This window comes from Kryptolebias marmoratus, linkage group LG19 (assembly GCF_001649575.2).
Source record: "Kryptolebias marmoratus isolate JLee-2015 linkage group LG19, ASM164957v2, whole genome shotgun sequence".
NCBI classification, from domain to species: Eukaryota; Metazoa; Chordata; class Actinopteri; order Cyprinodontiformes; family Rivulidae; genus Kryptolebias; species Kryptolebias marmoratus.
In genome coordinates, this window is record NC_051448.1 from 17,330,627 (window position 1) to 17,345,212 (window position 14,586).

At 44.2% G+C, this 14,586-nt stretch overlaps 1 protein-coding gene across 2 annotated transcripts; it reads right to left on the reverse strand.

Moving 5' to 3' along the window:
* Positions 1 to 1,076: 1,076 nt before the first annotated feature.
* ism2b (isthmin 2b) lies at positions 1,077 to 14,580 on the reverse strand. Of its 2 annotated transcripts, XM_017409203.3 has the most exons (7): positions 14,427 to 14,580; positions 13,871 to 13,999; positions 6,591 to 6,842; positions 5,319 to 5,646; positions 3,746 to 3,883; positions 3,574 to 3,642; positions 1,077 to 2,340 (listed from the first exon to the last, which is right to left on the reverse strand). In XM_017409203.3, exons 2-7 carry the CDS (start codon positions 13,979 to 13,981, stop codon positions 1,823 to 1,825), a joined length of 1,416 nt encoding a protein of 471 aa, XP_017264692.1. In that variant the 5' UTR covers positions 13,982 to 13,999; positions 14,427 to 14,580; the 3' UTR covers positions 1,077 to 1,822. The 2 variants fall into 2 exon arrangements, with proteins under 2 accessions (XP_017264692.1, XP_017264691.1); XM_017409202.3 differs by having other exon boundaries at positions 13,871 to 14,580.
* Between the last annotated feature and the right edge of the window lie 6 nt (positions 14,581 to 14,586).

The window sequence follows — 14,586 nt, forward strand, 5'->3', positions numbered from 1 at the left end:
GCATTAACTGACTAAATATCTTACCTGTTGCAGATAGCTTTTTGAACGGCCTCAGTTTGGAGATATAGAGTTCAGTTCTGATCAGACTGACGAGCTAATGGCTAGTCTGAATGCTGCAAAGACCGAAGTAGACTTCTATCACTTTTTTAAATCAAAACATCAATGTTATTTCCAGTGCAGCCTTTTTTTAGATTACATATAACAAATGTAAGGTGGTTTAAAGGTTTAAATCAGAGCGTCTAAATGAGCCACTCACTGTTTTAAGAGTTGCTGAACTGCAGCAATCTGCTATGGAAGACAAGGTAATATTAGCTCGTTATCGCGATCCGAGTGGGGGGCCACCTCCACAGCTCCAAGAGTTATCAGCAACAGGTGAGACATTATTTCTTCATAGCTTTCCCACAGAACCCCACTGTAAAATGGCCCAAACTAACTTTTTAAGATGAAGAGTTTTAACATGGCTATGGGTGCAAAATGTTAGACTTCTGAGTACTGTGCATCATACCTAAACCTCACAGCAAAAGCCTGAAATATTTGGTAGAACCAGGCCGTTCCTGCTGCCAGTACCAATATCCTGTGTCCAGCTAAGGTACCAGCTGCCAACCAAACGGCTTTCTGTTCAGGTAGGAACGTGTCCTTTCTATCCAGTCGAGTTCTGTGCATAAACAGCTTGAAAGCAACACGTTTCTCTCGACAACTGTTCAGGTAGAAGGGTTCCTGCTGCATTCATCACTTCCAATCTGCGTTACGTAGCTTATACACTTCCCCTCATCTCCCCTCCCCTCTGCGCAGGACCCAGATGTGCTCCGCTGACAAGGTAAGTGAAGAAATTTGTTTGTCACAGTCGGTTGCTTCTCCCCCCCCCCGAGAACAACGTAGCGTCGCATCTACGTACGAGTAAAAAGCCTAATCGCCGCGAAGCCGAGCCCTCGCCCACATCTGCTCTGTAGAGACACGGAGGCTGGATTTGAACAGGCACCAACAGTCTGATTTTTATCTCTTTGGCACCCAGATCACACGCTTTCCCTGGCTGTGGAAGGAAAATGCGCAGAAACACATGAAATCAAGCTGTGTGACAAAACCTTTGAAATCAAATGCGTTTTTTTTTTTTTTCTGTACCATTACCACCTAATGAGTTTTTTTTTTACCATTTTCTCAGGCATGTCTGATAAGAACTATAGAACATTACATGTCCTCCTGCCTAAGTGTAACGATGGAGAGTGCCGGCTGAAGTCTACATCACAGAGAAATGACTGTATTTATATTGTAGCAGCATTGTTTGAATGTTCGTCGCCTGGATTCTGTTCATACCTGTTTGTCTCCAAACAACAACCAGCCCATACTTGCATAATACCTCCTACTGTAAAAACTAATAGGAGACACAATCAGGATGTGAACCATATGCTGTTATTGTCAACTACTAACACTTCAGGACATCATAAAGGAAGCCTGGATTAGACATCATGCACCCAGGAACGTGTACGAAGTATAAGAGCCTGATGTAATGCCAGATGTGTAAGGAATTGGCAAGCGATGAGACAGGATTACATTTTTTTTTTTTATCCATTTGTGTAAATCAGTTAGTCCAGCCTGACATCAGGACAATGTGCCCATTCCTAAAACTGAACCAATCAGGCTGTACCATCATCATAAAACTCACAATCACAAATAGAAGTTTCCTCTAAGGTTTTTATGCATGCTTGATAGCTGTTGTGGAGGTTTAAAGTAATAGTTAATGAAGTTTATCGTCTCTGTTTTTTTAAACCCTGACGAGGCCCTCGGACTCTACGACCGAACGTGAAGCGGTTTTGGCTGCGGCGCCTCAGTACTTCGTGGCCTCTTCGAGTTCGTTCAAAAACACGTCTTCGTGGGGGTTTTCTGGGCAGCTCAGTCCATTGCTGGGTGGCCGCACGGCGTGGAAGCGACTCCAGTCCCCCTTGCACAGGATCCACGGCAGCACGTCCACCTTGAAGTGCAGCTCGTGCGAGAACTCGGCGCTGATCAGGTTCGGCGTGCCCGCGCCTTTCCCCCGCGTGATCAGCCGCCCGCGGTCGTCGTAGCAGCAGTGCTGCGCCGCCAGGGTGGACGAGTCGCTGGAAAGCGCCGAGCGAATGCAGCTGCGCGCCGAGGGCTTGTAGATATCCAGACGCTCCTTGGGGCCGCTGGCGTCCCGCCAGCGAAACGAGCGGCTGTGGGTCTCGTCGTAGAGGCTGACCACCGTGTACGCCACTTCCGACGGGTAGGAGCAGGGGCAGCCGGGCAGCTCGGACAAGACCTGGTGCAGATACCTCTGGAGGAACTCACTTTTGCAGTTGAGCCATTTCTCACAGCTGTCCACATCTGTTGGGAAAGAGGACAAAGGAATTAAAATAGTGTCCTAGGAAGGTCACGGTACACTGCTGATGGAAGGAACAGGTGTTGCTCTGGAGTGAAGTCCAAGTCCTGTGTCTGGCATTTCTAAACAGTTCTAACACAGATCTGAGCAGGCTAGCTCTGCTTCCCTTGGGACAACACACTACTTCCATGTGATGATGATTCATTCACTAACAATTCTCATATATAGATATATCAAGTTGGAAGATAAAGTAATAGTTCAGATCTTTTCAAACAGCGTTTTATGAAATAGTTATAAACAGCTAATACCTTACCTGTTGTAAATAGCTTTTTCAATACCTCAGTTTAGATAGAATTTAGTTTTAACTAATAGACAAGGTAAAGGTAAACGTAAAGTCGGCCATTCTAACCAAAAACACTTTGTAGGTGTGAGCGAATGTGAGCGAAAATTCTTCTGTATTTATTTGATTTTTCTTCAGCTATTTAGACCTGAGACGTGTTTTCTGTTCAGTGGATCAATGTGGAGAGGGATGCACATATTCTGGCAGCAGAGCTAAGCTCACCTGGGGATCATAGTTTCCACTTTAAAATCCTTTCAAAATAAACTACGATGGCAGAAACATACACTAGAAAAGTTTTCCTCTTTTTTAACTTATTTATTTTTTCAGTTGGGGACTAGGCTCAGAGTGTTATGTCGGTAAAAGCACCCTGGCGTGTCACCACAGTGCCAGTGTAAAAAAAAAGGGTTGCGATGACTGCATTACTTCTTTCGATTGGCCAAGGGATCATATAAATGCTGATACAGGCGAACCAGCTCTGCTAGAGCAGCAAAATCGTCCATTTTGAATGGAGTGTGGCGGTCCACGCAAAGTTACAAAAATTGGGAGGAGCACGACGATGTGCCTTACAGTCCGGTGCGCCTTATATATGACAAAAATAAAAAATGGACCATTCATTGACAGAGCGTCTTATAATCCAGTGCGCCCTAAAGTGCAGAAGATATGGTAATATAATATTCCTGTCAAAAGTGCTGCAGGCTATACTCATAGAGCTACAGCTAACTGCTGCTGCTGCTGCTTTTTGAACTTGTAAATAACCATGTATTATTTCTTCTGAGACAATTCAAAAAGCTATTAGGCAAGATATCTATTGTTTACAATCTTTCCACAGAAACTCCACTTAAAAAAAGATTTGAACTATGGTATAATTACGGTTGGGTGTTTTTAAAATAAAACCTACCCGTTCCAAACGGCTCTGTGCCATTCTCCATCTCAAAGGGAAAAGGCTCTGCTACAGTATTGACATCACCTACAAATGAGAGAGCTGTATGAGTTTCAGCAGAAATCAGGTGGAAGATCGGTTAGAAAACATCTCTGCATTCGTGATTCTTATAACGGAGGCACAATCTGACCAGGGCAAGGCTCCAGGTCACACTTAGAAGATTCGGTGAGGGTGCAGGAGTAGCCGCAGGACTTGGTCCTCTTCCTTTCCCCGTGTCCACACGTCACCGAGCACGGAGACCAGGGAGTCCATTCATCTGTGTCTTTATCTGTGGGAGAGAGAACAAAATCCAAAATCACCACTGGCTCAAACCGAGCTTGTGTAATTCACTCCGCGCAGATCAAAGCCGACTAAACACTCTGTGATTAGATCAGTGCAAAAACAGAGCAAACAAAACAAAAACCGTTTTGTTTTGACAAGAATTTGTGTACTGCAGCAGTCTAATCCAGAACGAGCGTTCAAAGTTTCCAAAATGTCTCAGTCTATACAAATGACAATTTTCTCCCGGCTTAACCTTTCCCATGCAAACCCGTGCTCTTTTTGAGCTGGCTTCAGTGAAATTAGAGGGAGAGAGGCTGTGCTGTGGCTGTCCGCCTCCGCACCATATTGCCTTGTGGTGTTAATAACACTGAAAACAAGTCGTTCCTGATTAAAGGCGAGGTGGGTGCAGAAATACCAGCTTGGGTGTAGCAAGCACCCAAATTTGACTTTGTGGGCAATGCCAACTCGCCATGTGGCCATGTGACTATGAGGTCTCAGGAGAGAGGTAATTACAGAACAAGCTAAGGTTGGCATCCTTGATTTATGCCCATGCGGTGTTTAGATGTGACCATTTAACGGGCAGCTAACGAGGATTCAAACAAGGTAAAGGATTTGAGGAAAATAAGTTTTAGGTACCTGCACTGGATAAAGGGTAAAATCCCAGCTAAAATCTGTAAAAAAACCAAACAAATCCACTATATTTAACAAGTTTTTGGGAAATGACTCTGAAGAATGGGATTATTGTGATGTAGTTCAGGATTTTGCACTCATCTCCAATAAGATCCTGTTTCAGGTTTTTTTTTCCGACTCTTGTCAATGATTGTGTACACTCTCCTGTTCCTTCGCTCACATTTTTCCTCTATTTTTATCACTGAAGCCATTGTCTGTGCAGGCGGAGAGTTATGCCGTACCCTTACAGTCTCACCAAATTCTTGAGCCTGCTCAAAAGGGCCAGCCGCAGAGGACAGTGAGGGCCATCAGGGTCTAAGGGGGGGGGGCTGGGCTCAGAGGGTCCTGGGGAAGGATGAAAGAGGCCGACCAAACAGCCCCTGTCATTCTGTGTTCCCAATCTGCCCTCTAATTGTCCACAAGCAGAGGGATGTTTTGTCCCAGGGAACAGCGCCGGCCTCACGCTGCCATTAGCGAGCGCATCAAACCCCCTTTCAAAAGGCAGACCTCTGCGACCAGCACGATAGTGTCGACTTCAAAGTCGCCGTAACCCACATTGCCCTCATGGTTGAGTGCTCATGCTTCCTCGTATGCTGGCATCGTTTGGCTCTCTGTGGCAGCCCATATAAGGCATTCAGTGGGCTGGCCTCCTTGACTAAGCCTGTCCTTTCTCCGCCTCCCGTCGCTTTACCTGGCAGTTTATTTGTTTCTCAATTCGCCGTGACAAAATCAGGCACTTCATCAGACAGAAAGTGTCATTTGGTAAAGCATACCATAATAGCTCTGTATGGGGTCCCAGCCTTCGTTCCAGTGGGGATCCCAGTCCCCGCCCACGCCGCTAGGTAAGGGCTCCTCGCTGCCGTAATCCAAAGAGTAATCTTCCTCCCCCTCTTCTTCGCCTGTTTCCTCCATGCTTGAGCGACTGTTGCTGCCCTCACTGGAGTCGGCGTCGGTGTAACTCCAAAACAGGGGCCAGAAAAGCTTCTTTTCCCCGAGCCAGTCCACTGTGGAGGAAGGGGAGGAGGGAGGGAGCCAGTCTTTCTCGTTGGCCAGGTCCATCTCGACCTCCATCTGAGGGTCGTCCACCACCTCTATGGTTACCTACGCAGAACAACAGAGGGTCTCTGTTAACGAGAAGGAGGCCATGTTTTCTGAATCGGAACAGCTTTCATGATAACTCGAAGCAAGCTGTGAAGGTTTTCATTCACAATGAGTAGCGAACAATGACGAACGACAAGCAACTAAGTTGATCGTTTTTGCTTCGTGCCTGCTTTTATTGTCGCACGTAAAGGTTAACAATTACAAACACTTTTTTTTTTACTGCTTTAACACTTCACTTATGAGCTTTCCTTGGGAAACCAGGCATGCCAAATCACTGGAAGAGACTTTAGCGACTAAAGCTTGTCTTAGTCAGTCAGTGAACATGAGCACTCAGTGAGAAAAATAATCAAGAGAAAAAACTCAAAACTTTATTCTGGATAATTACCTTTCACTGACTCAACATGACTCATCTGACATTTTACAGTTCAGGAAACATTTGTTTGTCATAAATGAATATAGTGTTTTATAGTGAATCCTTAGTGTTCTGTTTATTTGCTACAAAAGAAAGATTAAATTAGTTTAATATACATGTAGACATCCATCAATCAGCCATAACAATATGACCATCCGCAGAATACATGCGTAAAACTAGCAATCTGGTTAAAATGTGATGTTTTGCTGGGAAAAAAATGCTTATTGGCATACACATGGTTGCTAGTTTGATGTGTGCTACCCACCTAAATAGATCTGCAGACTGATCACACCTAATGCACATGGCAACAGCACTCCACTACAGTACTAGTAGAGGCGAGAATTAGTGCCTTCACCACGTCTAGATGCCTAAATGCGCTGAGTTGCTGCTGAGGAGATATTTGTGACAGCAAGCAACTGAACAGGTATACCTAATAAAGTGGCTGGTGAGTGTATAAATACAGTGCCCTGTTTCCTTTCTATCAAAGTAAAGTGTAAATACAGTGAAGTGTGATTCCCCTCGAGACACTTACCTGTATATTGGGGTTCTGCGAGTTCATCTCGGCATTGGCCAGGTCTGGAAAGTTGTTCAGGTCGAAGATAAAAGGCTTGGTTTCCTCCTCTGGCTCAGGCTGTGGAAGACCCCCAACGGAGCGGTGCTGGGGGTGAGACCACCTCCTCTGCTGGTTGTGAGGCTCAGGCAGGAAGCTCTGAACCTGGTTCTGCTGCTCGAAGGCCTCAGCGTCATGCTGGACTCCACCACCGTGCGCGGGCTGGCCATAAATCTAAAGCAAAACACAGGGAGAGACGAAGGGTTTATCCCAACTGCAAGGTCTCTTCTCTAATGTAGTTGAAATAAAGAAAAAAAACATTCAACATTTAAAGTTAGTTTCTGCCCTAAGTAAATAAGTTAACACCATCTTAAATATAGTAAGAAGCCTACAACAATTAAAAGCCCAGCATTCCTTGAAGAAATGCTTATCACCTGCCACCTTTCCTGCCAGTGTTTTAGACAAAGATCATCTTTTGTTGAGAAACATTACAGCCATTTTGGTTAAACCTTGAATAAAGTTTAGTAAAAATCTTGTGCAACGTATTAAAGTATGTGTTGAGGATGACTTTCAGCTACTACCACACCAAGTTTTAGCTCAATATCTGTAGAATTTCCTGAGTTATTACTGTATTTTTGGTTTGCTAAGGTCACATAGCCATGGTGGCCATCTCGAATGGGGTTGACTCTAATAGTTAATTGGTTGTAGATGTACACCCAATGTTTACTTCATGAAAGTTTTATTCAAATCCGTCCAGTGGTTCATGAGATACCTTGCTAACCCAGTAGACAAACATGCACAGGCAAAAACATTACTGCCTTTTGCCTTCAGCAGTGGGCAATAAATGAAAAGCTGGCTTTTTCTTTAGAGTTTGTGACTAAAAAAAGTTAAAAAACAAAAAGAAGCCAAATATGATGGTTGAATAAAGGGAAAATACAACCATTAAGAATTCATGATAAAATCGAACATTTCACAGTTTGGTCAGTCGTTCCAAAAAAGCCGCAAGGCATCAAACTAACAATCCAAGTGATCAGCCACTGTTCGTTTCGTTTTCTTTTTTCTTTTTTTTTCCCACAGTGGTCATGGCATCCAGACTGTGGACAAAGAGCGTCCTGTGCCAGAGAGATCCTCTTTTAGCTTTAATGAGAGGGCCTGGGAGGCGTGGGACCCCTGGGCGGATGCAAGTGTGTCTGAACCTGCTCTGTTGCTGTCATTATGGGCCTCCGCTTCATGTGACCTTTTTGATTTTTTTTTTTTTTTTTTATGGTCACAAAGAAACAAGATGACAAGGAGGGAATGTTGAGCCTTGAAAGTAATACTAATTAATGGTTGGGAAAGTCAGCTTACAGGCACTGCATGTGGAATATGGTAATAAGAATTTAATTTCTTTGGTTTGTCTGATTCTGCAGTGAGCTGCCTTTAAAGGACGCACATCTCTGCCGCTGGTTTGAAGCCGTATCCACGCCCTCTAATGAACGCTTGCCTGCCATTCAACCACGTCATGTGCTAAATTGGCCTTCGCATGTGATTGGACAAGAATTTAAAATAAAAAAAATGAGCCGTTTTGTGGTCCGCTCAGTAAAACAGGAGCGTTTGGAAGGCCTGAATTCATGGTCAGCGAGTAGATGATTTACAATTATGGCTTGCAGGAGACGGTGTATATTTCAGTGCGCGTCTGTGATTGGCCCATAAAGAGCTTACATCGTTGCTCAAATATAGGAGCGTGGCTACACAATAAAGTCTGTATAGAAGAGAAGCCAGCCTTGCGTGATGAGCGATGGAGTTGAACCACCCTCCTGAAACACGTATAAACAAGGGATGACAAGCAGGTAACCCTTTAGGGACTGTTAGCGTTTTTTTCTGTGTAACTGAATACAATGTTTGCAAACGTTTCAAGCAAACATGATGCATGGTGCAATAAATCCAAAGTCATGAAGCCCCAGCTTTCAGCTACAATTTTAACATGTTAATCCATAGAACTTCACAGAAGTACAACAAATTAGCACTTCTGTGTCATATTGAACACGTGTCAGGTGTTTAGATCTTTTAACAGAAAATGCACACATAAATCAACTTTCAGGGATTACTTTGGTCTCGTCTGAAGCACTTAATGAGTGTGACATGCAAAGTTGTTCTGTTGTGGTACTTTTCCAGACGGGGGGCTACCCCCACCCACTTCCCGAAAAGCATAGAGAGAAGAAAAATGCCACAGACGCGTCTCAGCGTCTTTTTTTACCATCATAGTTTATTTTGAAAGGATTACAAAGCGTAAACTGTGGTCATTGGTGAGCTCAGCTTCGCTGCAGCTCCCGGCACGTTCAACAATTAGATCAGTGGAAACGAAGAAACATAAAGATGCCCGGGTAAAAGAATTAGCAGCAGCGCATGCCTCTGGTACCTGAGATTAGCGCACGTTCAGATGTGGCGTCTGCTTTTAAACGGTCCGCTGTGCCCTAATCATCAGCCCCGCATGACTAAAGGAAGACACAGGAACGTGTTGTGAGAAGCAGGAAGTTGGCCTTATGTTTGTTGCGGTGGCTGGTACGTGGGGGGGGGGGAGCGAGGGGTCCAATACTCAAAGAAAAATAGTACAATTGCCAACAAATTTGAGAGTTTTGTTAGTGGATAGCTCTTTTAACAACCTCGTTATGGGGAAATAGAGTTTGACTCGACTGACGAGCTAACGGCTAGTTCAAAGTGGATTACTGCTGCGTTTAAACAACTCCAATCTGAAAAATTTAACAGCAAATCATGTTCCCATTACTTCATAAACCGCTACATCTTCATCACACATTGCTATTCTGGCTGTATTATTAGGATATTCATGCTAGGAGTGCTACAGCTTGTTGCTGCTTGCGCTTGCAAATAAGCACAGAATTTGATGCAGATGACGCAAATCGATGACAATGTAAAGGTTTATTAAATAGAGTTCCCATGCATTGTTATTAATCTTCTGAGATTGGATCCATTTTAAGATGGCAGCCATCCACTTTGGTTTTTATCCGATCAGATTAGCTGTTAATCCAGTCAGAAATAAACCCCTTTTCTCCAAACTCAGACTGCTTAAAAAGTTATCTACAACAGCTAAGATACTATTTGTTCATAACCTTTCAAAAGATTTGAATTCTCATTTTATGCAAGGTTTCATCTCTCAAAGAGACTAGCTCACTGAAAAATCCAACATGCTTTGCAGAAACATGAACAAACACCACAAGACGATCACGGCACTGAATTAATACGGAGGTCTACGACAATAAATCGCAGACTTAGTTGCTCATCATTTTTTCTGTTGCGACATCTGGAGCATGATTCACTCTTGACTGAATCCGACGTGATTCTTCCTGTGCGCGGCGCCAAGTGCATCTCTTTCTACTCAGGCTGGCACTGGCCATCCTAATGCCGTGGCAGGACACACAGAGATGAAAGGAGCCACATACTTTCACACCCTTCCTCATCTTGTGCTGCTTCACATCTGGATCCTGTATTCCTCCACCCTGTATATCACTCTCTTCCTCCCTTTCGTCGCTCCCCCCCCCTCTCTCTCTCTCTCTCTGATCCTGCTCTCTCGGTAGCGGGGCTCCTCTCTGATCAAAAGACCTCACTGCCGATGGCATGCGGCGTGTTCCACGGGGAGGCTGCATGGATACGGAGGGGGACCCTGATCTGACACGGAGACTGCAGTCTCCCCTTAGATATTACTGGCAGCTCGAATTACAGAGTGGCTTTTCTTTAGATGAAACTAAAAAGCTTGGACCCTTTTAATGCTGCTGTTGATGCTACTGCTGACTGTGACACACATTCAGGTTGCGGAGAGGAAGTCTGGATGAGGCCAGCAGGGCGGGGAGGGGTGGGGGGCTTAAGTGAGGGGCAGGGATGAGATCCGGTAAAACTGGCGGGGAGGCTGGGAAGGCACGCAGTGTGGCAGCCCTGATTTATGTGCGCGCAGATATCAAAGGCCCCTGCACTTGGCTGTTTCCAAACCATTACAGAAGAACAATAAACCATGGACGCTCTTTGATCGGCATCTTTTTCAAATAGAAACGGGACAACAAATGTATGCTCGGGGGGAACTGGGGTGAGGCTGGAAAGCTGGGGTGAGAGGGGGTGAGGGAGGAGTAAGGCATACGAAGCTGAGCGTAAACAGGGCAAACAGGTCCTACTATTTGGGAGAAAGGCCACTTCAACACAGCCCTCCTCCTTTTTCTACTTTACAATTTAAAGGGGGGTAAAGCCCCCCCAGCCACCCCCAAAAACAGGAAATTCCACATTAACACAAAAAAAGAGCCAACGTAAACAAGCAGATGAATGACACTTGACCTGAGCTGCAGAGTGAGAGATGCTCACAGCTTGAGTTATTCTGCATATTGCCCACCGCCAAAGGCAGAAATGTTTGTTTTTTTCTAATCAGCCTCTGTGTGTGTTCATTTGTCTGTTAGCAAAATATCTCATGAACTGCCGATTTTTTATCAAGCCTTCGGAAAATGATCGCCTGATGTACGTCTAAAACTGATGAACTTTTTAGAGCCAACCCGATTCAGGACGGCTGCCGCGGCAACCTGAACTTAGCAAACACAAAAACGAATACAAAGCAGCCAATTTTACAGATGTTGAGCTAAAATGTGGCGTGGTAGTAGCTGAGAGTTAGTCCCAACCTATAATTTGAGCACTAACCGATAACGCGAGAACTGTTTTTAAAACTGTGCCAATAACTGTTAGAGTTAACTTAGTCTGTTAGCAAAAAAGCTCATAAACTACTTGACAGATCATGGTGAAACTCTCAGACAGTAATCACTGCATGTACGTCTAAAACTGATTAACTTTTGGAGTACTCTCAATTCAAAATGCTCACCACAGCCAAGTGACCTTAGAAAAAGCACACGTAGCTATAACTCAACCAATTTTACAGATACTGAGATGAAATTTGGTGTGGTAGTGGCCAAGTATCATCCGCAACACATACTTCGAGCACTATGCATTGCATGATATCTTTGCCTTAAAACCTTTTGCGTGAATTCCTGGCATCGACAGTTTGCCTGTTAGCAAAATATTTCATGAACCACCAGACAATTCTGAATTAAACTCTCAGAAAGCAATCAATGGGTGTGTGTCTAAAACTCATTAACAATTGGAGTAATTGAAATTTAAGATGAGCGCCGCAGCTAATCAACGTTAGCCAACAGAAAAATGGCTAAAACTCAGTTTTAAAAAAATTTGAGCTAAAATGTGGCGGGGTAGTCCCATCCAATCACATGGACCCGCACCCAGCACAGGTACAGAATCGTCCCCTGACTGGATGAACTTGCTTGAAATTTCTCTGTCTTGTTTTTTTTCTCTTTTCCTTCCCTCTGTTTTCTCTCTCTGTCTCTTATTAGTTTGACATCAGTCAGACAGATGATGATGAGAGAGAGAAAGTCCTAACAGGGCATCTATGGGAGGCCACACAAGACGGAGAGTTCAAAGACAAAATCTGACACACACACAAACAGACTTTGATTTCCAAATATGTCTGTGTGTAACACAAACATCCCCTTAGAAACGCCACACACTGCACAGCGTGTGTGTAGCTGCACGCCGGGTTTGGATTTATGATGGCAGGGTGGGTGCCCAGGCATTGCAAACGTTACTATACATGGAGAGAGGAGCGGAACGGAAAAAGAAAAAAAAAGGCAACATGTGCTCGCGTGGAAATGTAATCATTTAGGGGAATCATTTTATGAACAAAAAGGGTGATGGCTGAATGTGTTTACAAGTCTAAATGTCTTTTACAGCGCCTAATCGCTGAGTGACATTCAAGGGGGAAAAATGCAAATGATTTTAGAACCCTGCATACAAATGACTAGCTCAACCTTTATGACTGGCAAAATATGGCCCGAGGGCCAAAAGCGGTCCCTGAAGTCCTCTATACGGTCCTTGATAAACTCAAAACTCATCAAAAATGAAACACACAGCATTCCTTGAAGGGTTGCATATCTCCTGCCAGGCTCTTATACTGAGAACTAGTGGAAGCCGTTTTGATCCAAACCTTGAAAATCACATTGTGCGAGATTCCATGCAGCATTGTGAGAATACGTGTACTGTGTGATATGTGACTCTCAGCTGCTTTCACGTCAAGGTTTAGGTTTATCTGTAAAACTGACTCTGTCATAGCTGTTTTTGTGTTCGCTGAAGATCGCCCTGCTGCGGCGGCCATCTTGAACTGGGCTGACTTCAGAATTGAACGACTTGTAGACGCACATTCAGTGATTACTTCCTGAAAGTTTCATCCCATTCGGTCCGTGCTAATGGTACAGACAAATGGAAAAAGTTTCAAACAGTTAATATCTTACCTGTTGTGGATAGGTGATTGAAAGACCTCAGTTTAGAGAAATAAGAGTTTACATCTGACCGGACTGATGAGCTCATGGCTAGTCTGAACGCAGCTGAGACAAAAGTGGATGGCTGCCATGTCAGAACAGCTCCATTCTACAAATTTTCATAGAGCTAACTGCAAAACGCTAATTTTGAAACCTTTTCACGTTACACATTTGTTTACATGGAACTCTGGGGTTATTTGAAAGTGCAAACAGGAGTAGCGGTTAGCTAGCTGTAGCACTTCCTCTGCTCTTCCAGTAGGGATATCATAATATTTCTGCTGGAAAAACTGTGTAACGTCAAACTGACAGCATCGTAAAGGTTTACAGAACAGTATTTGCATGAAATGCTTTGAATTTTTAAAAAAGTGAGGCTGTTTTAAGATCCACTGTTTGGCATTAGCTTGTTAATCTGGTCAGAATGAAACTCTTTATCCCATCTGAGGTTGTTGAAACAACAGGTTAGAAAAGAATTGTTCACATCCTATTGACGGATTCCCACTTAAAAATGTCTGAAATCTCCCTTTACTCTAACACCGGCTCTTTAAAATAGTGCTTGAAGGTATTAACCACTGTCCTGTTTAGGCTACTTAACAATTATGTGGCTAATGACTGTATGCAACATTTTATTGCAAATAAAAGTTAAGCATAATTGTTTTATTACCACAAAATCTTACTCTGGCATTCTAAAACTTATTATAGCTCATTTAAAACGTTATTATTAGGAGAAAATAGGGCAGAAAGTTGAGACAATGTGAGGAATGACACAACAGCTAGCTAAAAACAAACGAAGCAATAAATAGCTGCTAAAATAATAATAAAATTCACCTCCAACATGTTTTTTTTCGGTTCTACAATCTTAAAAACAAAAAAGGTAACACTGAATAAAAGTCATCTTCAAAGAGAACTTACTTTATGAGCAAAATTCCTGCTTTTTGTTGGAAACCCGGTCCCCAAATTGATGAGGACAGACCACAGCACGAGCAGCATCTGAAATCTCCCCACGACCTCTGAACGCATCATCTCCGCTTTGATGTTTCCCTTTAAAAAGTAAAAATAAAAGACAATAAAAAAAAGCAGCCAAAAGTGCGTTTCTCTGGCTGTTTAAAAGTCGGTTCAGTGCTTCAGAAGCCCCGCACTCTCCTCCTCTGTTCGACTCAACCCTAAACTCGGGTCAGAAGCAGTTTTTTTTTTTGAATGCCCAGTCAGTCACTTTCACGAAGAAGATGCGCACCAGCGTCCGGAGCTGTCCCGCGCGCTCTCCATGTCTCGGGGCAAAGGGGCTCGCGCAGCAGCTGTCGGTCCGTTCGGCGGCACGAGCTCAACCTTTCCCTGTAAAACCCACAGCTGGAGGAACCCTTTAAGTACCAGAAAGTTAAATCCCCCCCACCACCCAACACCTCCACGGCGAATCTCCCCGTCCGCACCAGCGCGCGCGCTCATTCAGCTACTTCGAACGGTGACTCACTCGCCGCGGGTGGGTGTTATCTTCCAGCGCGCTGGCATTAGGCTGACATTAGGTTGTTTGCTGGTAATTTGTTTCCTGCCTTAATCCGGTCTCAAGCCGAAGTTCATCCTCCGTTGCTACGGGACCGTGTGCGCGCGCGCCCAGCCGATCGGTTTCAGTG